General features: G+C 45.6%; 1 protein-coding gene across 1 annotated transcript in view; it reads right to left on the bottom strand.

Annotated features, from left to right (window-relative positions):
- Window positions 1-25,701, bottom strand: part of MEIS3 (Meis homeobox 3) — a 171,534-nt gene that overhangs the window by 32,149 nt on the left and 113,684 nt on the right. Inside the window, exon 8 of the mRNA XM_033957346.1 lies at window positions 4,526-4,671. Coding sequence (XP_033813237.1) covers window positions 4,526-4,671 — 146 coding nt within the window. The remainder of the gene's footprint in view (window positions 1-4,525; window positions 4,672-25,701) is intronic.

Genomic DNA, 25,701 nt, shown 5'->3' with positions numbered 1-25,701 from the left:
ACTCGTAAAGACCTCAGACACCTTGCGGGTCTATATAAGATTGTCCACTTGCTCAGGTTCAGAGGCTGAGAGTGCAAGATTAAAACTGCACCATCCTCCATTCAAAAAAAAAAAAAGGAAAAAGATTTAATGCAACAACTCGGTCAAGTCTAACTTTGCAATTAATGACAACCTACTTTTGCAGCTCAACGCCCATAGCTTTAAAACTTTTCCATTATTCCCAACAAGGGCATTAATTTTGTTAAGCTGAGCAGGAACAGCTTGCAGCTGTGAGCTCCTTCACTGCTGCCGGCTGAACCCTCTGGCGCCTGTGAAGGGGTTCAGGGTAATTGGCCAGAATTGATTACCCTTTACCAGCGTCTAATCTGTTTATAGCTTCTTCAATTAGTAACTAATTGGTCAGCGTTCATTAACTCAGCTTTTGTTTAACTAACCAGAGAGAGAACGGCAGTATCTCCTCTAATTACTTCTCAGCACCACTGGAGGCTGTTGGGAAGCTTTTGCTACCACAGTCCGCCTTGGTTTTCCCTTTTTTAAATACATTTATTTTGTTGATTTTTTAATTAGGAAGCAGGCTGGAAACAGTGTAGCAAGCATACAGGGGAAAAGTTATACATACGGGGGGAAAAAATAAAGCCCTTTCTTCCTATGGCTGCCAGCACCTGTCCTCTTCTGCTGATCCAAGGGGAGGGGATGAGGAGGGGGTGAATGTAAATCCTATATGCATTGGTCGCACAGGGAGGGTCTTCTTTCACAGACAGGGCAGCACAGTGTGCCAGCATTTCTCAGTAACTTGACACAAGCTCCTCAGCCACAATAGCCACCCTCTCCGGCGGGCACATAATGTTGCATGCAAATATATTTTCCCATAGATGCAAAATGGTGAAAAAAATCTTTTAGTATGTCAGGCCCTGAGTTGTCCAGTGGTTTTCTTTGTGATGTAACTTTTTGAAGACAGATGTTTGTATTATATCATATATAATGGGGTACACCCTGGTACTGACATAGCATGTAATTTTCATAGACTTAAGTTCATATGCGTGGCAGCGGCGAAAAGGGCAAACAGAATGCTAGGAATGATTAAGAAGGGGATCACAAACAGATCTGAAAAGGTTATCATGCCGTTATACCAGGCCATGGTACGCCCCCACCTGGAATACTGTGTCCAACACTGGTCGCAGTACATGAAAAAGTACATAGTACTACTCAAAAGGGTCCAGAGAAGAGCAACAAAAATGATTAAGGGACTAGGGGAGTTGCCGTACAATGAGAGGCTAAAGAAACTGGACCTCTTCTCCCTTGAAAAAAGAAGACTGAGAGGGGACATAATTGAAACATTCAAGATATTGAAGGGAATTCCATCTTTGGCATTAACTTAACATTCAATTTTTCTGCTTTCTTCTCAAAATCTACTTTTCCATGGCTTACCTTCCCTTCCTATCTCTCTCACCTTCCCTCCCCATTTCCACAGTCTGACATCTCTCTCCTTCCTTTCCCCTGGTCTGGCATCTGTCTCCTTCCCTTCTCCACATGCCCTGGCATCTCTGCCTCCCCCTCCATGGTCTGGCATCTCCTTTCCTTTCCCTCCCTCGGACTTGGCATCTCTCATTCCTCTCCTCTCCCTTGTCTTCCTTCTCCCTCCTTCCCTCTCTCTCCCCAATTGGGTGCAGGAGCAGCATTTTACCTCCCCCTTCCCCGTGCAGCACCAGCATTCCCTCCCTGTGCAGCAGCAGCAGTAGCATTCCCCCACCCACCCCCATGCAGCAGCATTTCCCACCCCCTTGCAGCAGCAACAGCAGCATTTCCCTCCCTGTGCAGCAGCATCCCCCCCTGTGCAGCAGCAGAAGCATTCCCCGTGCAGCAGCAGAATTTCTCTCCCCCCCTCCCCTTCTTCCTTCTATTCCCTTCCTTGGACACAATGATCGAGTGTCAGATCCCTTGCTGAAGTCTTTTTTCCATTCAAAGCCGTGGGTAGTGGCTCCTCGTGCAATGCACACCTACATCAGAAGCCTTCTCTCTGATGTAGGCGTGGATCATGTGAAGAGTCACCACCTGCGGCTTTGAACTGGAAAAAGAATAACAGAAAGGGAGCCGACACTTGATCATCGCGTCCAGACCATGGGTTGTAGAATAGTACCTGGGGGGCCGCGAGTTTGAGACCGCTGCTTTAAAGCCCGAGTAGAAAAGAGTTCATTGGCTTCTCATCTGGATATAGCCAGATTCTTGAAGGAGTCACTAAGGTTGCATCCTCTGGTAACACAACCTTTTCTGTCATGGAACTTTAATATTTATGTGGCCTTACTAAGGCTCCATATGAGCTTTTACAAGACGCATCTCTGCTAGATCTTACGGTTCAGACAGTTTTTCTAGTGGCTATTACTTCAGGAAGATGAGTCTTGGAGTTGTAGGTGCTTTCATGCAGAGGGCCATTCCTCAAGGCTACGGAAGCTGTGGTCTCTCTGCCTACAATTCCTTCCATTTTGCCAAAGTTAGTTTTGGCTATTCACATCAATCAAGAGGTCTGTGCCCACATTTCAGCCCACAAGTTTGAAGAAACAGGACAAAGTGTTGAAGTTACTAGATGTGAAGAGAGTTCTCCTCCATTATCTTGAAGTAACTAATGACTTTCGGCTCCCTGACCATCTTTTTGTCCAAACTAGTATGACCAGGCTGGGCAAGCCAGCATCTAAGGCATCTATTTCCAGGTGGATTTGCATGGCGATCTCATCAGCATATACTGGCTGTGGTAAACAGCTGCCAATATCTTTGAGAGCACTTTCTATGAGAAGTGTATCTTCTTCATAGGTGGAGGCCTGGGTGATCCCACCCAAGGAGATTTGCAGAGCAGTTATATGGTCCACACTTCATACCTTTACAAAGTTTTATAGAGTAGAAGTAGCAGTGCAAAAAAAAATGTTATGTTTGGGTCCTCAGTGTTAAGGGCAGGCTCATCTGTCCTGTCCTAGATTTAAGGGACTGCTTTGATACATTCCAATCATCAAGACTCTTAGGCTATGTGCACCAGAAGGGAAGATTGGGTTCTTACCTTGATAATCTTTTTGGTAACATGGCATATATCCTGACACCCCGCCCAGTTAGTGTAATCATTCACCTGTGTAATGTCTAGGAGAAGTATATCTATCCAGAACTTGAGATCTTCTCATGTAGGTCAGGTATTATGAGTACAATGCCATATTATCGTTACAAATGCAATTGAGAATACAAACTCCATAATTGTTAGTGCTGGTTGCACTCAGAAAGGTGGCTTGGTTGTTTCACTTTGTTTCAAATATGTTTTGATTAACATTGTTCATTATACTTGTTATAAAGCAGAACAGAAGTGTCATATCGGGAAAGTTCCCCCATACCCCTCCTTCTTATGTTTCCTCTTGTAGTGGTTATCAACTGTTTTGGTACAAACTGAAGAGAGGCAGTACAGCCCACTGAGAAAGGAGGTAAAGTTAACTCAATCATCAGGAAGGAAGTGCACGCCATAGAATTTAGGTGTTAAGCTTACAAAATAGGAGTGGAGTGTAAATCAGTTACATACGTGACACCAAATAAGTGCCAATTAATCCTGATTAATGCCAATTATTGGCACTTATTATGCATTAAGTGCCAATGTAGCACCAGTTAAATAATTAAGTTATAATTGGGGACGCAACTACATCCATCATTTAAAGAATGAAGTGGTCAGTATCTGAAGGAGGGAGAAGGCTACAGATCAAGCAGCTTTCTCCCTGCAACCAGTAACAAAATATAAAGGTTTCCCTCCATATTTGCGGGTTCAGCATTTGTGACTTTGGCTATTTGTGAATGCTGTTTGTAACAGATGAACTGAAGACATGGAGGCAGTTGCCAGTCACCCTGAGGAGGCAGAAGGCATCCTGTCCCCTGTAGTAGTTCCCTGAGACCAGCAGCCAGCCCTGCTGGCCCCCACAGGGGGATGCCAGCAGACCGCCAGCGCCACTCCTCCGCCACTGCACAACCCTGTGTAACCAGACCAACAGCCATCCCCAGAAGGCAGTGCCCCACCCCAGCTGCATGTACACTAATGAATCCACAGCACCTTCGCCTCAGGGAAACAGGAAGTTTGTGTCCTAAGAGGAGGACCACTGCAGCAAGCATGCGGTTGGAAAAGTCCTGCACTGCTCGCTGAGGACTGCCGATCCAGCGGCACACAACAGCGGCTACAGAGGAGGGAGCGACACTGACAGTCTAGTGGCCTCTCCTCCGTGAAAACCAGCGAGGCCAACCACTGATATTCGCCGGGGAGCTGTGGCAGGGGACAGAAAGATCTGGAGAAGAGCTAAGGTTATTCGTGAATCATGCTATTTACGAGGGGGTTGTGCCCCTAATCCCGTGAATGTGGAGAGAGACCTGTAATTTAGGTTTCAATAGAAATCAGTTAAGCAAAATACTACTGATGAAAAACCTGCTTGAAAATTAAGGAGAAGTCAAAATTTAGACTCTTTGCATCATTCCCCCAAACAGAGCGCAAAAGCGGTTGTATCACTGCACTCACTGACAGGTGCTGGAAGAGCCACGCTCGCATAATGTTGGTGGCAACTTTCGGGAAGATCCCTCGCTTCTTGTTTCGTTTCTTGTCCCTGTCCAGGTCGTCGTCATCTCCTGTGCTAGGCGAGGCCACACTGTTATCAAGGCAATCTCCTTGAAGATAAAATATGAAAAGAAAGAAAAACAAAAAGAACCAATGAACGGAGACTCGAGCAGCGTGACAGAGATGGCAATACGCTGATACCGAGCCGCATGCACACACACAAAAAAAAGTGGAGACTTCTATCCAGCAGTTATTAAAGGATGTCTGATTTTCAGTCTGCACAAACCCAGCTGATTTTTCAAACACAAGGGATCTGCACACGTTCTTTTCGAAAAGCAGCTCACAAGTACATTTGTATACTAAAATGACATTGGTATACTAAAATCCCCTGGAATCTATAAAGGTCACCCAGATGTGTGCGTGATCCTCAGTTGTGCGTGCAACGAAATTAGCTGTTAATGATAATTGACTGCTAACAAACAATTATTACTGACAATTGGCGCCAATTTGGCACTGTGCGTGCAGCTGCCTATGTGTGATTCTTCAGGGCGCTGCACCGCTTCAGCAGGCATCCGTCCTGGCACCTATGCTCTAATCTATAAAGAGTATTCATCCCAGAGTGCCCTTTACAGAATAGTGTTGAGTGCCAGTTTTTCTCATTGCCCAAACTTGGGTATTACTTACTTAATTGAGCCCAATAGGGTGCCCACATATATTTATAAAGCTTGCAGTCCTGAAGATACTCAGAAATGTGTTCGTCATGCATAATACAGCTATAATTAGGACCCCTGGCCACGCCCCCAAGCCCACCCAGTTTTGCCCTTGTCCTGCCCCCTTAACCTGTTCATGCGTCGGGACAGCATCCAAGCATGTGCGTGACATCACGCATTGCATCCACACATTCGCGGATGCCATCCCAACATCGGAAGCTTTTCAAAACCCGGATAAAGTGGCGGGTTTTGAAAAGCCATCTGGACCCTTGGACATGTCCACAAAAGGAAGACATCTGGTAACCCTAGCTATAATTCCACGGGAAGCCCACAGGCTCTAAGGCCTAGTTCCAGATTCTCCAAATAGCGCCGTGGCCGGCAGCTACCTTAAAAGCGGCCACCGATCGCATATCAGTCACAATGGCGCCGTTTGGAGAATCATGTCTCCGGCAAAGGTAGGTGCTGGAAATGTAGGCCTGGGTTTTCAAGGCCTACATTTCCGGTGCCAACCTTTGACCTGAATTGCGCCTCCAGAGGTGCCTACCGGTGCCTAACTTCCAGCATTAGCCACGCCTACAGTGGTGTTAGGCTCTGTAAAGCGTCTACGGAGGCATGATTCTGGTGCCCATTTTATAGGCGCTGGTAAATGCCTTGAAAATCAGTTTAAAATGTCTTTTAAACAGCGTTTTTCACTTAGCTTAGGTGCCGGTAGGGCGACTACTGTCGCTTAAAAAACCGGCACCATTTATAGAATATGGGCCTTAATGCCTGTCTGTCTTAATGCCTGTGGGTTATGAGATGGTTTTCAAAGGAAAATCTCATGGTAGCCTGTGCTATGGGAAATTTGTACCCCATGCACTTTGCAGATATAAAGTACAGGGGGCCTGGGATAGGCACGTGGGATCTCTCGGAGAGAGAAAGAGATAATTGTTACTGTGGATGGGCAGACTAGATGGGCCATTTGGCCTTTATCTGCTGTCATGTTTCTATGTTACACCTGCCCCGACATCGTCCCATTATTCAAAAAACCCATCTATTCAAAAAAATTTATACAGATGTCATAACCCTAACCTGGATTCCCCTCAGCATAACTCCCCCATCCTCCCCCCTTCACCAGTTACCCTTCTCTTCAAAGCCTCAAGCATGTCAACTGTTTCCCTAACTGTATATATACTGGAACTGCACTATCTCCTATTTGTACAGCATCCCGAATTGTAAACCCACAGGAATAGCCCAATCTTCCCTGCCGTATCCCATTCCCTAAACTGTACTGCACCATTCTTCTTGTAACTCTTCTGGCAAAGTCCAGAAGTCTCTTTGTAATTATCCTGGAAATGTCCAGTGGTATCTTTTGTAATCCACCCAGAACTGCAAGGTTGAGGCGGAATAGAAATCAGTAATGTAATGTAATTTCTCCATGGCGAAAAATATAATTCCATCACTTCCTCTCACTTTTTCTCCATCCACCTCTCTCATTTTTCCAAACTTCTCTTTACCAGCTCTTCTGCTTTGGGACTGTTCCCTTAGTTCCATCAAGGTGGCCAGAGTTGAATCTGGCACTCTGCACAGGTTCCACTTCATGTTTATATATCTCATTTTTATTAAGGCATGAAACTGGTCTACTTTATCTCTGTCTCTCTGTCTGGGGCAAGCTCATAAAAGTTGCCGTTGAAGCTTACTCCAGCTTTGATCCTCATCTGGTTTTCTGCCATTTATGGCACCCAGACCACAGGTGTCTGCCCAGCACTGGTCTTACTTCCCATTCTCTGAAGCTGCCATCAAAGCTAACTCAAGTCATGAGTAGGCTTAACAGACGTCTGGGAAAACCCGGACATGTCCTCTTTTTGAGGACTGTCCGGGCTTCCTGATGGACTTTTCAAAACCCGGCATTTGTCCAGGTTTTGGAAAGCTCCCATGAACTCCGGCCGCATATGGAGGGCCTCTGAGCATGCGTGGATCATGCCATACACGTCCGCACATGCTCCAGACCCTCCAGACACGACCAGAGCTCGTTGCAGAAGAGAGAAGGCTGTCTGGGGGTGGAACTGTGTGTGGCCAGAGGCAGAACTGGGCGGGGCTAGAGATGAAACCGGGCAGGGCTGGAGGCGGAATGGGGCGGAGTTATATGTCTGGGGGTTTCCTATGTAAAATATGGTAACCCTAGTCATGAGGCCATTTAACTTTAATTGGATTCCATCCTTTTTTTTTTATTTTAATAAAGTCACATACAAATTAAATACAACAGTCAGAACACGTACAAAACTTGTTCAAAACTAAAGATAAGCTAGTCATCCAGGGGGGTTCTGCACGGAGACTAAAGAACTCAACAAGACAATTCAAAAATCATCTCCCCGCTCCAATCCCACCCTCCCCAGCACTCCAGTGTCAAAATGTTCCATCCTTTTTCTATACAGTATAGTGATCATCTGTTGTTATTCACAGCATTCTTGAATTCTATCATTGTTCTTGTTTTCATCACATAACATTGTGCTTATTAACCGCGTAACCATAAGTTCAACGCGGTTTGCAAAAGATTATAAACAGTAAACATAATCTAGGAGACAGGAATAAGTTAATTAGCCAAGTCCTTAGAAAAGAGATAAGTCTTCAGCTGTGCTCTAAAATGTTTATAAGAATAAGCTGTAAGTAACAATGATCGAAATTCTTTGTCGTGGGAAGCTACCTGAAACGCTAACATGTGATTGAGAAATTTCTTACTTTTGCATCCATGTACAGAGGGAAAATTAAACAGAGCATGAGTTTTTCTGCTATGTCTGTATGAAGCTATGGAAAGTCTTTTAACCAAACAGAGAGGAGCTGTACCATATAAAGCAGTGGTTCCCAAACCTGTCCTGGGGGACCCCCAGCCACTCAGGTTTTCAAGATATCCCTAATGAATATGCATGAGAGAGATTTGCATATAATGGAAGTGACAGGTATGCAAATCTCTCTCATGCATATTCATTAGGGATATCTTGAAAACCTGACTGGCTGGGGGTTCCCCAGGACAGGGTTTGGGAACCACTGGCCTAAGCTATAAACTTTTTGCATTGTATTATCGGTTCCCTAACGCAGGATCAAAACGTGCCACGTCGGAACCTGCAAGCTAGGATAAATTTGCTATTGTGAAATTCTAATGATATGTGAATATAGTAGACCAGGAGTGTCAAAGTCCCTCCTCGAGGGCCGCAATCCAGTCAGGTTTTCAGGATTTCCTTAATGAATATGCATGAGAGAGATTTGGATATAATGGAAGTGACAGGTATGCAAATCTCTCTCATGCATATTCATTAGGGATATCTTGAAAACCTGACTGGCTGGGGGTCCCCCAGGACAGGTTTGGGAACCACTGATATAAAGCCTTATAAAGCTTAAACAGTACCCGGGCTTCCAGGTATCCTCCACACTTTCTGTGAAAAAGCATTTCCTGACATCGCGCTTACCTGTCCCACCCTGCAGCCTCATCTTTTGCCCCCTAGTTCTACTGCTTCCCCATCTCTGAAAAAGATTAGTTTGCACATTAATATCTTCTAAGTATTTAAATGTCTATATCAGTGGTTCTTAAACCTGTCCTGGGGGACCCCCAGCCAGTTGGGTTTCCAAGAAATCCCTAATTAGGGTGACCACTTTAGAGGACTATCCAGGCGTCCAGATGGATTTTAAAAACCTGGCGCTTTGTCCGGGTTTTGAAACCCGCTGAGCTCGGGACCGCGTCTGTAAGGCATCTGCGCATGCGTGGATGCAACGCGATAAGGTCGGGTGCATCATCACGTTGCATCAGGGTATGTTCAGATGCCCTCCAGTCAAGGCCTCGAAGAGATGGGTTTGTTTGGGGCCAGGGTTGGGGGGCAGAATGGGCCAGGGTGCAACAGGGCGGGGCAACACGTCCTCTTTTTTTAGGACAAAATCTGGCAACCCTATCCCTAATGAATATACATGAGGGAGATTTGCATATAATAGAGATGACAGGTATGCAAATCTGCCTCATGCATATTCATTACAGATATCTTGAAAACCTGACTGGCTGATGGTCCCCAAGACAGGCTTAAGAACCACTGGGCTATATCATATCCTCCCTTTCCTCTCTAGTGTATTCATATTGAGGTCTTCAAGTCTCTTCTCATACATCTTTTGGCACAAGCCCCTTATCATTTTTGTTGCCTTCTTCTGTCTCAAGTCTTTTGATGGGGCTCTTTTTTACGAGTTATGGCCTCCAGAACTGAACACAATACTCTAAATGGAGCATCACCAATGACTAAAACAAAAACACTTCCTTTTTTCTACTGGATATGTCTCTGCCTATGTAGCCTAGCATTCTTTTGGATACAGCCACCATCTTGTCACATTGTTTCGCTGCCTTGAGATCCCCCAGCTTTTTCAACAGAAGGTCCTTCACCCAGTCAGTGGCGTACCTAGCATATGTGGCACCTGGGGCCCATCATTTTTTGACACCCCCCCCCATCTGTATGAAAAACATGATTTTTAGTAACAATCCACATGTCACACAAGAGTGTACCTAGGAAAAGGCAGCATCTTACATACTGCAGTGAGCAATACGTCAATAAACCGATTGTAAAACTAAACAAGCCAGACTAGTACAGGTCAATCCTACACAATCAATCCTAACAGAAACCATGTCTTTTCGAACACAGAACACAGAAAACACCTTCGCCTAGTATGTAATCACAAATTAACCCCTCCCCCTTTTACAAAACTGTAGTGTGGTTTTTAGCCATGGTGGTAACAGTTCAGAAGCCAACGCTAAAAAACACTGTACAGTTTTGTAAATGGGGAGATAGAATAAAAATACGTAGACAAAGATTAAACTGAAGCACCAAGAAGCTGGACTCTGCATACAATGCAACATCACAGAAACAGCGATGCATCTCACCTAAAGAAAATAAATAAATAAATAAATATAATTTTTTTCTACCTTGTCTTCTCTGAATTCTGCTTTCCTCATCTTCTTGTCTTATGTTCTTATGTTCTCTCTTCCTTTCATCCACTGTCTACCCTCTGTCTGCCCCTTCTATATGGCATCTTCTCTCCTATTCACCTTCCAGAAACTTTATGCCCCCCTTCCATCTCTCCCACACCCCCATGGTCTGGCATTTCACTTTCTCCTCTCCCTTCCCCCCACTTCCATCAGCATCTGCCCCCTTTCTCACCCTTTCATACCACCCTGACCCCCTTTCTCTCCCTTCACCACCCTTCCTTACCACCCTGACCCCCTTTCTCACCCTTCACCACGCTTCCATACCACCCTGACCCCCTTTCTCACCCTTCACCACGCTTCCATACCACCCTGACCCCCTTTCTCTCCCTTCACCACCCTGACCCCTTTTATCTCCTTCCACCACCCTATTATGCTTCTTTCTCTCTCCATCGAAATCAGCAAGGTCCCGCAATGACGACTACTGCTGCCTCTGCTCCGGAAGAGGTAAGTGACGTTGGAGGGGGGCCGGCAGATGCAGGGAGTTGCGGCAAGGTCCCGCGATGACTGCGGCTGCTGGTTCACCCCCCTCCGACATCACTTATCTCTTCCGAAGCAGCGGCAGCAGTAGTCGTCATCGCGGGACCTTCGTGCACTTCAGTGTGGCTGCCGTATTTATGCTCGGCAGCTGAGCTGAGGTGCCGTTTTCAGCAGCGAACTTCCAGACCCGGCCGGCTGTGCACTCCCTTGGAGCGTGCACCCGGGGCGGAACGCCCCCCTGCCCCCCTTGGTACGACAGTACTCCCAGTCTAGGCTTATCAGACTCTCACCCCCTAGCAAATAACTCTTTTAGAGTTCTACACCCCATATATATACTTCAAAACATTAAAATATTCTCCTAATCTTTTTTAGATCCATTCTTAGTAGAACAAGATGAAACCTGGTCAGGGAAGACTTCTCTCTTTCCTCTCCAAACTTCTGTTTCATCTCAAGTACCCTCCTAACACTAGATAGGCCCCTAATGAGTGCTTCATTGTCCCTTGTGAGCAAAGTTGCCCACCCTCTCGCCCATTCCTGATGCTCACCCTCTGCCGTTCCTCTTCTTACATCCTTCTGCATACGCTTTTTCTTAATAAACACAAATTACAAGGGAACCGGTGTCAACAGCTGCTGTGCATTCATATCCTCCGGCAAGAGACAGGCTTAAAAGCCTGCCTGGAGGGGAGGTAAATTATGCATTAGAGAGATGGCATCTTGAAGCCAGCACGGCCTGGGAAGCCTAGATCCCCCTGCGCCTTCTCTTCCCCACTCTTGGCCCCTGCTTTCCCTCTACCAAGCAGTTTCATCTACCATGACTGAATTTTCCTAACAGGGCTCAGGAAGAGCTAAAGACAGTTGAGGAACAAAGACAAGAAAACAGAGGGAGACAGACATGAAAAGACAAGGAAGCATAAAGGAGAGACCTTAAACAGATCTTGGGGATGGGGGGTGGACAGAAGGAGAGGGGTGTATAACAGGTCTTCTGTTTTGTGATTCCTCAGCATTTTTGTTCCAAGGAAATCACAACAGCTGGATGTGAATGGCAGTGGAAGAAGCCTCATCTTTTGATGCAGTACTGGCGGCCAGATGAAGTGTCCCATAATGAGTTTTAATATTTCTCCAACTTTAGATGTCTTTGTACACCTGTACAAAAAAAATGTCCTGAACTCCCTTCCCCTCCCCCCAAACTTTAGCAATAATCTAGAAACACTAGATGTGAAGATTGGAGAAGCTAAAAAAGTTCCAGAGAAACCGCCATAGATGATCAAAACAGGGCCTAAAGCAAAGAGGATGTAAGACCTTCAAACGAGTTTAACCAAACAAGACAGCAGATAACAAGGACTGAGACACTTGACACACGGTGCAACCAAATACATTTTATAAGTAAACATTTTTCGTGTCTCAAATATATTCCAAAATGTAAAAAAAAAATAAAAAATGACTCTGAACATATTTATCAGCCAATTGCCAGGAGGACTAGGCCAGGAGCACATAATGCTCTCAGCTGTAGTCAGAGATTTTTTTTTTTTTTTAAGTCTTATGACATATTTAGGCATGCTTTTCAATTTTTATTTATTTATTTATTTATTTTTATAAAGCTCCACACCATAACAGCAGGGGGTGCTACAGGGCAGGACTGAGGTGCACTGGCAGTTCTGTGTGTCTCAGTAATGGAATAGCAGGGGGGGGGGGGGGTGCCGCAGGCTGGGACTAAGGTGCATTGGTAGAACTGGGGAAGGGGGATGGGGGGTGAGGGTGAACGTGTGAGTGAATGAAAGGCCTTTGAGGATTATTCTGGGCTTAGTCCACACCTCCTCCCCTGCTGCTTTGTGGAATTCCATGGTGAGGGTCAGGGAGGCTGGTGCACACCGCAGCAACAGCAGGAGCCCTGAGCGAGGGGAGGAGAGGGGAAAAATATGAATGAGAGGCCTTGTGGGATAGAAAGGTTGAAACACATAGCTCTAGATCTCATTGCCATTTGGCTATGTGTGCACCCTCTGGCTCTTCTGCAAGATCCAGCACACCGCCACTGACTGCTGTCACACTGTTCCTACACTCAGGCACAGAATGCTGACAGCTCTTACATACCCAGGCACTGAATGCTGACACCCCTTACATACTGGCATGAAATACTAACATACTTACACACATTCAGGCCCTGAATGCTGACACTTCTCACATGCTGGCATGAAATATTAACGTACTTACACACTCAGGCACTGAATGCTGACACTCTTCAAATGCTGTCACTTTTCTCTCAAACTGTGTGCCGCAAAGAGATTCTGGGAGTACCACGAGAGACTCCAAAATTTGACTTTATCTTTAAAAATTCCCGTCGTAAGTATACACTAGAATACATGATATGAATGTCACGTCTACAAGAGCCCGTCAATGTTATGTGTGCATAAGGATACAACCGCCCAGACAAGCATCATTCTTTCACGTGGTTGGTTCTTGAAAACTAACGGCAAGTAATTTTATTTTTATTTTTTATGCAGTAGTTATTCTAACTTGAGCAACAAAATAATCAAGGCTTTGTAAGCATTTGGATCTTCTTATCTTTGCCAACGTGGATGTTCAGCTCTGACAGAAATGAAATCAAAAAGAAGAGAACAACTGGATGATGAAATGTATGTTTGCTTATCGACTATCGAGCCGTGTTTTGAGTTAACCTGCACTTGAAAACAAGCACATCCACCACAATGATTAGCAAGTCTAAATACTTCAGTTTCACCTTTATTATAATTACCCATATATAGCTTAAAGAATTTAAAATAAACAACTCTCAAATTTAATTTTTTGTTGGTTTTGCAAATTTATAATTTCAGTCATAATGTGCTGTGAAAAATATTTGCTCCGCTTAGTGTGCCGAAGGTAAAAAAAAGTTTGAGAGACACTGCTCTAAGCTGAATGGGAGTCCTCCACCTATAGCCCTGCCGGTGGAGGGTGCTGTTTCACTATCACATTTTCAATAATTAGAGACGTGCAAGCTCTGCAAGACTCCAAGGAACTTGCTTGTCTCTAGTGATGGAAGTAAGGTTACCAGATTTTAGTTAAATAAAATCCGGACCCATAGCTCCGCCCCCCAGGCCCACCTAGTTCCACCCACATCACACCATAGGCCCCGCCCCACCCCCCGCAACCTGTTCTCTTCGGTAAGGAGGGCATCCACACATGCGCAGATGCCCTTCTGATGCGGTCCCAAAGAAGAGGTTTTTCAAAATCCACACAAAGTACTGGGCTTTGAAAAGCCGTCTGGACACCCTCTAAAAAGAGGACATATCCGGGTAAATCCAGACATCTGTTAACCCTAGATGGAAGACACAGTATTGAAACACAACTACTATTCCCCTTCCCCCCCCCCCTGGCAGTAGCGCAGTTTTGAAGGACTCCTGCCCAGCTTAGAGGGAACAGTGGCTGGCATAGAATACTAACGTACTTACTCACTCAGGTTCTGAATGCTCTGGCTGTGTGGATGTTTGAGCACTCTCAATATTGAGCAAACATCTGGACTACGTCCAGGGATAGGCAATTTCCATTGTGTTTAGCACCCACAATCAGTAGGCCAGTAGGAGAAAGGAGGTAATGATACCCCTGTATAATACTCTGGTGAGACCTCATTTAGAATATTGTGTACAATTCTGGAGGCCGCACCTTCAAAAAAGATGTACAAAGGATGGAGTCGGTCCAAAGGAAGGCTACTAAAATGGTGAATATAAGAACATAAGAATTGCCGCTGCTGGGTCAGACCAGTGGTCCCTAGTGCCCTAACTAAGACTAGCCCTACCTGTGTACATTCTGGTTTAGCAGGAACTTGTCTGACTTTGTCTTGAATCCCTGGAGGGTGTTTTCTCCTATAACAGCTTCAGGAAGAGCATTCCAGTTTTCTACCACTCTCTGGGTGAAGAAGAACTTCCTTACGTTTGTACGAAATCTATCCCCTTTTAACTTTAGAGAGTGCCCTCTCGTTCTCTTTACCTTGGAGAAGGTGAACAACCTGTCTTTATCGACAAAGTCTATTCCCTTCATTATCTTGAATGTTTCGATCATGTCCCCTCTCAGTCTCCTCTTTTGAAGGGAGAAGAGGCCCAGTTTCTCAAATCTCTCACTGTACGCCAACTCCTCCAGCCCCTTAACTATGCCGGGCAATCAGATCGCAGAAGGACAGTGAGGAGCTCCAGAGCGACTTGAATCAAGTGGAGAAGTGGACAGATAAATGGCAGATGAAGTTTAATGTGGAAAAATGCAAAGTGATGCATTTAGGCAGAAAAAACAAAGAACACAAGTATAGTATGTCAGGTGTAACTCTGGGAAAGTCCGAACAGGAAAAGGACCTGGGTGTACTGATAGATAGGACCCTGAAACCGTTGGCGCAATGTGCGGTGGCGGCAAAGAAAGCAAATAGAATGCTAGGCATGATAAAGAAGGGAATTACGAGTAGATCAGAGAAAGTTATAATACCGCTCTACAGAGCCATGGTCAGACCGCACCTGGAATACTGCGTCCAGCATTGGTCTCCATACCTAAAGAAGGATATAAAACTGCTAGAGAGGGTGCAGAGACGAGCAACGAAGCTAGTGAAAGGTATGGAGAACCTGGACTACGAGGAACGACTTAGGAGACTGGGGTTGTTCTCCCTTGAGAAGAGGAGACTGCGAGGAGATCTGATCGAGACTTTCAAAATACTGAAAGGATTCGACAAAATAGAGCAGGGGAAGCAGTTATTTACAATGTCCGATTGACACGGACAAGAGGATATAAACTGAAGCTGAGGGGGGACAGGTCCAGGACGAATATCAGGAAGTTCTGTTTCACGCAGCGAGTGGTGGACACCTGGAATGCTCTCCCAGAGGAAGTAATTGCAGAATCCACCGTTCTAGGATTTAAGGGTAAACTAGATGCACATCTCCTTAAGAGTGGCATAGAGTGATACGGGTAAGGGTAAATTAGATGCACATCTCCCTTGAGAAGCATACGATGATATGGGGACTAAAACTAGGCCAGGGTACACTTGGTGGGGCCTCCGCGGGTGCGGATCACCGGACTTGATGGACCCAGGGTCTGATCCGGAGATGGCAATTCTTATGTTCTTATGTTTTTAACCATTTTAGCTGCTCTTCTCTGGACTCTTTCGAGTAGTACCGTGTCCTTCTTCATGTATGGCGACCAGTGCTGAACACAGTATTCCAGGTGAGGGTGTACCATGGCCCGGTACAGCGGCATGATAACCTTCTCCGTGGTCTTAGTCATAAAGCATATGGGGGACAGACTTAAAGATATCAATCTGTATACTTTGGAGGAAAGGCGGGAGAGGGGAGATATGATAGAGACATTTAAATGCCTACATGACGTAAATCAAATCTTAATAACTTTAAGATGAGGCTAAAGCCATTTCTCTTCCTTAAGGCCTTTGAGACCTAACTGTCCTTTTAAGGGAAATTGAGCGAAAATACTATTGAGTTTAACAGCAGCCCTCCCTCTTGTTTTCTCCTTAATTGTTCTCTTTTACTTTGCCTAATGTAGTTCTTGCCTTTTAACTTTTGTCTTTGTTTTTAAAAGTTTTTATAGTTACAGTTTGGTGACGTATTGTCACCTCAAACTTGTATTTTAGTTAAAGTTTGTTCTCTGTTTTTACAAATTTGTACACTGCCTAGAAGGCTGATTGTGCAGTATAAGAAATTTTAAATAAACTTGAAACTTGAAACGCGCATGAGTCGAGTCTCTTTCATTTGAAAGGAAACCCTGCAATGAGAGGGCATAGGATGAAGTTAAGAGGTGATAGGCTCCGGAGTAATCTAAGAAAATACTTTTTTATAGAAAGGGTGGTAGATGCATGGAACAGTCTCCCAGAAGAGGTGGTGGAGACAGAGACAGAGACTGTGTCTGAATTCAAGAAAGCGTGGGATAGGCACAGGGGATCTCTTAGAGAGAGAAAGAGATAATAGTTACTGTGTATGGACAGACTGGATGGGCCATTGGGCCTTTATCTGTCATCATGTTTCTATGTTTCCATATCCATAAAGCTCTATGACCTCACAATGCAAGTGGTAAGTGCCTTTGACTTTAACAATAATGCTCTATGACCCCACAATGCAGGTGTAAAGAGCCTTAGCCAATAGGGAGAGGAGGAGATAGTGGATGCTGTGGATGGGCCATTTGGCCTTTATCTGCCATGATGTTTCTATGTTTCTATTCTAAAAAGTTGGCTTCCATATGATACCAACAATTCTTATACATGGGCACTGAGTACTGGCATCCATACAGATGTTCCTGAATTCTAGAACTTCTCATGGATCCATCCTAGGTATTATCACTACCACCCTGAGACAGGTCACTTATAAGTAGCTGATTTTGTCTAGGTTTCTCTGAATCACTTGGAAAAGCCTGCTCAGATAAAATATAACAGGTAGTAGGGTTTGGTTCTCACTTTTGAGTGTGGTGTGCTCTGTCATCTGCTATTGCTGTCTGTTGGAGCCCTGTCAAGGCATGATCTAGAACAATGTTAACCCCAGCCATTGTGCAGCCAGTCTTCATCAGATATACCAGAACGAAAGAACTTATCCTGCCACTGTATCGGGCGATGGTGCGTCTGCATCTTGAGTACTGTATCCAATACTGGTCACCGTACCTTAAGAAGGATATGGCGTTACTCGAGAGAGTTCAGAGGAGAGCTACACATCTGATTAAAGGGATGGAAAACCTTTCATACACTGAGAGATTGGAGAAACTGGGACTCTTTTCCCTGGAGAAGAGGAGACTTAAAGGGGATATGATAGAGACTTATAAAATCATGAGGGGCATAGAGAGAGTAGAGAGGAACAGATTCTTCAAACTTTCAAAAAATAAAAGAACAAGAGGGCATTCAGAAAAGTTGAAAGGAGACAGATTCAAAACGAATGCTAGGAAGTTCTTCTTTACCCAACGTGTGGTGGACACCTGGAATGCGCTTCCAGAGGATGTAATAGGGCAGAGTACGGTATTGGGGTTTAAGAAAGGATTGGACAATTTCCTGCTGGAAAAGGGTATAGAGGGGTATAGATAGAGGATAGAGGATTACTGCACAGGTCCTGGACCTGTTGGGCCACCTGGGCACGATGGACCCCAGGTCTGACCCAGCGGAGGCATTACCAGTGGCGTACCTAGGGTATGTGGCACCCGGGGCCCATCATTTTTTGACACCCCCCCCCCATGTAAAAAAATATTTTTTGTAATGACCATGAAACGGAATAAATGGTCAGAATAGAAACAGGCAGTGAAAATTTTCTTATATTCCAAACATAACATAACATAAATTATGTCTGAATTGTCATGACATCAGAAGTACAAGTAAGTACAAGTAAGTAGAGGCAAGGATCATCTTTAAGTTCGTCTGCCTCTGTTTCAAAACTCTAACAGGATCTTCCCCAATCTACTTGTCTGAGCACCTTGAAATAGCAGGCCCCTCTCGCACACGAAACGCCCACCTATTCACCTTTCCCTCCCTAAAAGGCTGCCTCTACAAAAGATTAATTGATAGAACCCTAGCATTCCAAGCGGGCAAATGGAACAATTGCCTTACTGCCCTCATTTCCAACTCCCCGCCCTACCACCTGTTCAGGAAGTCACTAAAAACCTACCTCTTCGACAAATTCCGCTAACGCTGCCTTCCCCCCTTCCCTGCACCCTCCTGACCTCGATATGCCTCCATGCCCTCCGACTACGCCCCCCTCCCAAGCCACTATGGCCTCTCTTACTCAATCTCTGTCTTATCTAATTGCCCTGCCTTATCATTGCCTCTCATTTAACATCACCGTAAATGTATCACCGCTATAACATGTAACATCGCTGTATACGCACAGCCTCCTCTTTAGTATATGCCTTTTTACTACTGCTATTCATGTAACATCTCTGTAAATGTAACAACACTATAATATGTATCATCGCTGTAAATGTACAGTCTCTTCCATTGTTAACCGCATTGAACTTCCATGGTATTGCGGTATACAAGAATAAAGTTATTATTATTATTATTATTATTACATATGGAGTAGTTGCAGGTGATGCTTGGGACAGTTCTGATTGTGTTAGTTCGGTTTTATGTGTTTTTTTTTTAATAGAAGGGTTTTTATTTCTTTTTGAAGGTTTTGCAGTATGTGGTCGATGTCAATTGGTTGTAGGGTTGGGGGTCGAGTGTTGCAGCTCGAATGGCTAGGAGGTTGTCGAACAGTTTTTTTCTTTTGACGTTTTTGGTTGGAGGGTGTGTGAATGGTGCGTGAGTTCTCCTATGTCTGTTTGAAGTGGATTGAATTATTTAGCTGAAGAAATTAGTTACCCCCTCATCCCACACACATTAATTCTCTTCCATTTTTGTTCCCATTATAAAAAACACTGATAAGTTCCCAGAAAAAAAATACATTAAAATAAAAAGTGAAAACAAAGGCCCCTACAGATGAGAACATAACATAAGAATAGCCTAACTGGGTCAGACCAATGGTCCATCATGCCCAGTAGCCAATTCTCATGGTAGCCAATCCAGGACACTAATACCTAGTCAAAACCCAAAGAGTAGCAACATTCCATGCTACCGATCCAGGGCAAGCAGACACTTTCCCCATGTCTTAATAACAGATTATGGACTTTTCCTCCAGGAATTTGTCCAAATCTTTCTTAAAACCAGCTACACTATCTGCTTTTACCATAACTTCTGGTCACTTCATTTTTAAGTTTAGATCTTTCCTTTCAAACAGAGACCTTGCTAGATGTCAAATACAGCACAAGGTAACTTCACATGGACTTAGCTGTGCAGGAAATGTGAATCTCCTCATACACCCACCATATAGTGCAAAAATGTGCAAAGGTCTGTTTTTTTTCTTTCGATCACTACATAGCCTAATGCCACACAAGCAGCGCTGTTACAAACATATTCTGTAGGTCAATGCTAAGGATAACAAAGTTTCCTTCCTTGGACCAGGAGATACTGATAAACCACTAGAAGAGATCCCAAAACAACACCCAAAGACCCACTCAGTGTGTGAACCAGTTGAGTGGAGTGGACTAACTGGGGGGTGGAAATGGGCCTGGAGTTTGCTCAGCAGAATTTCCCAGACCACCTCTTCCTCTCAACACATTGACACGCTGCCACCACCACCACTAGGAACACCTCACTGGGTAGGCCAGCTATGCTATAAACTTTATAAAACACGTTATTATATTTTCTTATAAAGCACATATTTTAACTGAACTCTCTGACATCCTCAGCCTTTCCATTCACAAAAATAGAAGGAAGAAAAGTTCCCATTTCCTGCTGTCTCATGTCCCCGGCCTATACAATATTTTTTTTCTGCAGACCCTTCAAAAGTCTGACCAAATCCTCATTTCACTTGCATTATAAAGTACTGAGGATGCAATCTCTACCCAATCCCAGGTCCTAAAGTCTAAGACAGTAGCGCAAACTAATGCTGTCAGATTCAGGAAAAAAAATTTTGATTCGATTCAGCCTATTGAATTGGTTTTTCAATTCGATTTTCCTGCCCAGTTGGGTGATTTTTTTCAAAACTCCTGGTGGGTTTTATAGCTTTTTCATCCCCTTTGGCTTCTCCTAACCACACTGGCGCTGTGGTGTAAATAAAATAAAGAAACAAAAAGGACTTTTCCTCTCTCTGTTAAATCCTAGCTCACGTTTGCAGTCCAACACCAGCTCTGGCAGGATACACATTTCAAATCTGACATATTATAATCACAAAACAGAAAATAAAATTAATTTTTCTACCTTTTGTTGTCTGGTTATATTTCAAATCTTGTTGGTCCAAGGCTCTGGTTTTCTTCTGATAACTTGCTTGCCAGGGTCTCCTTCTTTCTTCTTTCTGCATGCTAACCATCCATCTGCCAACTCTGTCCTCCCTTTCCATTTCCTTTCCCTCCCCAGGAAGTCTGGTATCTTTCCTTTTTTTCATCTCCCTCCACAGATCCACCTTTTCTTAACTACCCTTTCATCCGGCATCTCTCCCTCCTTCCCCACCACCCCAGAGTCCACCATCTCTCCCTTTCTTTTCCTAATTACCCTCCTATCCAGTGAAGCAGCCGCAGCAGGATCGCAACGCGATCCCTGTGCTTCTTAGGCGCTGCTTCCTGCGCCGCGGTCCCGCCCCTCCTCTGACATCAGAGGAGGGGCGGGACCGCGGCACAGGAAGCAGCGCCCAAGCAGTTCAGGGATCGCTGACGCTGCGGGCTGCTTCACAGGTAGTGCAGGAAGGTCAGTGGGGCGAGCGGTCCTTCGGGAGTGGGGGGGGACTGAACGGCAAGGCCGGGAGTACCCCCTCAGGGCTGGCACCCGGGGCGGACCGCCCCTCCCGCCCCCCCCCTTGGTACGCCACTGGGCATTGCTTATGTTCTTATGAGTCACCACTGCCTGATACTCAGATCCAGACCAGCACCTGGGCTCAGCTCACTGCAACAAGAGACCAGTGGTGAATCTTACACACATACAAGGGCTCCTTCCTCACACTCGCCTCTCCTTCCTAACTACAGCATGAGTCCTACAGCAGACCTGGGCAGTGGTGTAGCGAGGGTGAGAGGCGTCACACCCCTGCTCTCTTCCCCACTCCCCCACCCCATCCGCTCCTTTCCCACCACCTCCTGCCACACGCGCATGCCTCTTCCCTTCCCTCGTATCTATTTAACGTTCCCGGAGCAAGCAGTAACTCCAACCTGCTGTTGGCGCCAGCTCTTCCTCTGATGTCACTTTTTAGGCACGGGTCCAGGAAGTGACGTCAGAGGAAGAGACAATGCTGGCATGAGCAGCAGGTTGGGGGTTGCTGCTGGCGCCGCGAACATTAAAGAGGTATGAGGGAAGGGGCGTGAGCGCATGGTAGTGGGGAGATGGGGAAGGAGTGCCTCCACCAAGATGACATCCAGGGTGGACAACACCACTGAACCTGGGCATAGTACGGCCCTCGGGCTACATCCGGCCGTTTGACTGACCCTGACTGGCCCGCATGAGATCAATGGCAAATCAGGAATCAAACGTACTAATTCTACATCATACACGCAATACAACTGTTGGTGTTTATATTGTGCCTGTTTCACATTTTCATAGCCTAATTGTAACATCTACCAGGAGCAGATATCGAAACCATTCAATTTTCAGCTTTTTATAAGGAGATAAAATGAATGTGGAGCAGAATTGAGTTCAGCCCTCCAAAACAGTCCCAGTTTCTCATGTGGCCCTTTGGGAAATTTAATTGCCCACCCCTGTCCTAGAGTGTGAGAATTTCTGAGCAGGAGCAGGGTACACTTAGCTGGGCCCTGCTTTGGACAACACACACACTGCACACAACTCCATTTCCTCTCCCCCCTCTCGAAACTCTCTCTTTGAATCCTTCCAGCCTCTTTCTTTTCCTAAGAGTCTGGTGCAGAGGTTAAAGCTACAGCCTCAGCACCTTGAGGTTGTGGTTTCAAACCCACGCTGCTCTTTGTGACCCTGGGCAAGTCGCTTAATCCCCCTATTGCCCCAGGTACATTAGATAGATTGTGAGCCCACCAGGACAGACAGGGAAAAATTCTTGAGTACCTGAATAAATTCATATAAACCATTCTGAGCTCCCCTGGGAGAACAGTATAGAAAATTGAATAAATAGTGTGAAGAGTTTTAGATTCTGATAACCAGAGCTGGTATTGTGACATCATAATGCCTCATTCCACCAATGCCTAAGAGCCAACCTCATCAGTGATGTCACAATGACTTCATTGTCCTATACTTGGTTCATTTTTAGAAACATAGAACATGACGGCAGAAAAGGGCCACGGCCCATCTAGTCTGCCCACACTAATGGCCCACCCCCTAACTACCTCCTTTTACTACGTTAAAGCTACAGCCTCAGCACCCTGAGGTTGTGGGTTCAAACCCATGCTGCTCCTTGTGACCCTGGGCAAGTCACTTAATCCCCCCATTGCCCCAGGTGATTGTGAGCCCACCGGGACAGACAGGGAAAACTGCTTGAGTACGTGAATAAATGCATGTAAACCATTCTGAGCTCCCCTGGGAGAACGGTATAGAAAATTGAATAAATAAATAATTATTCCATTCTTCAGAGTTCCTAGACAGAATGATTATTCCCTATAGCCCAGCATGAGAACTAAGATCAAACTCTCAAAATCTCTTACTAGTCCTTTTACTAAGGTGCAGTAACCGATTTAACACTCGCTAAAAATTAGCGGGAACTACCGTATTTTCACGCAGATAACGCGCACCCGTGTAAAACGCGCACACGGGTATAGTGCGCAGAAACCACGATTTTATGTACAAAAACTTTTGTATACCGCGCTCACGGGTATACCGCGCATGCAGCCCGACTGTCCTTTCGCCCGCCCCGACTCTCCTCTGGCCACCCCGACTCTCCTTTCGCCCTCCCCGACTCTCCGTGCGCTGTCCCGACTATCCATCGGGTTGGGCCCATGTGCCTCAGGCCGCGCCCCCAGGTGGGACCTAAGGCTCCAGGGCCTATTCTGATTGGCCCACGCGCCTTAGGCCCCACCAGTAGGCGGAGCTTTGGGACGGATGGGCCAATCCGGCCTCATTCTGTTGTTGGCTGCCTGCCGGACAGGCGGGTTTGGATCCCGTCTGTCCGGCCAACTACCAAAGGTACGGGGAAGGGGGGTGGGGGTGTCGTGGGGGTCGGCCAGGGGGGTCGCGGGTCGGCTGGGGGGGCGGTCGGAGGTTCTTGGGGGGGGCGGTCGTTGGAGGGAGGGGGGTTTGCGTCGAGGGCAGGAGGGCCTGGGATCCCTCCTGCCCGTAATGTAGTGCGGGGTGGGGGTAGGGGGTCGCCATGGCCAGGAGGGTTTGGGTCCCTCCTGGCCCGATATTGTCGGGGAGTTGGGGAGTCGGCCGGGCAAGAGGGCTTGGGCTCCCTCTTGCTCCGATCGTGGATGCGGGTGCGGGTGGGAGTGCGTGCGAGTGGTCGTTCGGGGTGGGGGTGCGAGCGGTCCTGCTGGGGGGGGTGAATCGGGCATCGGGCGGGGTGAGAACTATGTAAAAAAAATTTTGTATACCGCGCTCACGCGTATAACGCGCGAGGGGTATGCACGGTAGGTAAAAACGCGTATAACGCGCGCGTTATATGCGTGAAAATACGGTAAATGCCAACACGTGCTAATGCATCCATATTTGCGATGAATCATCTTTAGTGAAATTTAAATCCAGCCTATTCAGGGACGCCTTCAGTCTATAAACATTTTATACAATTTTCCATACAGAATGAAGACTGCTTCCCCTTCCTATTGTATTTTTCCATTTCATATCTTTTTTTATTTTATTAAACATTGTTATAGTATCTTGTTTTAATTCATAAAGTTCTTTTGCGTGTATATTTAATCTCTCTCCTTGTTTATTTACTTGTGGAACAACTGAATTCCCAAGTTTTACTACTAAGTCCCACAAAGCATCCATAGTAACTTCAGGTGGTTTAGTTAACGTTGAAAATGTTACAAGCGGTGAGAGGAAACTTTCAGCTCCCAGGCATACTTCTTGACTGCCTCGGGCCATCTCCGATGATGATCCCTCCTCAGGCGGTCACACCAGGGGAAGCAAAATCTCCTCGGGGACCTCCCATGGCTCAATCACCACTTCCTTGGACGTGTTGAGCTTACGCGGAGAGCTTGCGCTCTGAGGTTGTGGGGGCGGTAATCTGCTGTTGGGGCTCAAGGTGGCATCAAGTCCAGGGAGACCAACCATAGCGTCTCCTGCAGGTGATTCCCCGACATCTCCGGTTCCCTCTGTAGGCGTCGCAGCATTTCTTCAATAGAGCCAATTGGGGGTACGGCAGAATGTCGGGAGGCATTACCAGCGCTTCTCCCTCTCCGTTTCGGCATGGTGGAAAGGAAAATATTTTGAGTGAAGGTAAAATCCACGGCGTCTAACTCATCAGTGAGCTGTAGCGGCCATTTTGGATCTCCTCAGCCGCCACAAAGCTTCCTCCTAAACATTGTATTTCTCCCCTACATACCAGATTTAGATTTTTATATTTCTATGTAAGCCGCTTTGGCTTTGATAAAGCGGGACATAAGACTTTTAATAAACTTGGAAAGAATGCCCTGAGCACTAGGGATTAAATTCACTACATAGCCCCTAAATTTGGGCACTGAAAGAAATCTGCAAGGAGTACTATTCTATAAAGCAGGGGTCCCCAAAGTACAGTGCGCGGGCCACATCTGGCCCGCGATTTCATTTTATCTGGCCCGCAGAATAATCGTGTGGAAGTGCACCAATTGGACTAATTTTCCAATGAGAATCCGCAAAAACAAACCACGGGGTGTTGATAGATTTCAAATACATTAATTAAAATTGTGTTGAAAATATATTGATATTCCATATTATGTTAATATTAATATTATTCACAAGTTTATTTAATACTGAATTGTACTTGTATACTTCGCGGTATTTCTTCGTACTTGTTCAGCCTCAATCGACAGTGTCAATTTGCGGCGTTGTAGGTAGCTCTGGCGCTGTGACTAAATTGAATCTAGTCATTACGGTTAATTGTCCATAAGAATACTTGCAGTGGTTTAGTGTAATATTCAATTTGTAATTGCATAAATTTATATTTAAAGGTGTGTATTCCATCATTCACATTAATGGCTTAATTATAATTTGTGATAAAAATAGGAGAATTTGCTGGTAGTGTTCGTCGTCATTAATATACGATAATTTAATCTCACATACTCTGTAATTAGTTTATAAAATTTTCTGCTTTCAATAAAACTCATATATCTAGAGTTATTTATATACCGTATTTTCACTCATATACCGTGCACCCGTGTAAAACGTGCACACGGGTATAGCGCGCGGGAAACTGTAATTTGTGTAAAGAAATTTTTATATACCGTGCACACCCGTATACCACGCATGCCGCCCCGACTCTCCCATTGCCGCCCGACTCTCCTTTCGCCCGCCCCGACTCTCCTCTGGCCGCCCCGACTCTCCT

This window comes from Geotrypetes seraphini, chromosome 8, assembly GCF_902459505.1.
Source record: "Geotrypetes seraphini chromosome 8, aGeoSer1.1, whole genome shotgun sequence".
Taxonomy (NCBI): domain Eukaryota; kingdom Metazoa; phylum Chordata; class Amphibia; order Gymnophiona; family Dermophiidae; genus Geotrypetes; species Geotrypetes seraphini.
This window is presented reverse-complemented; position numbering and strand designations above follow the sequence as displayed.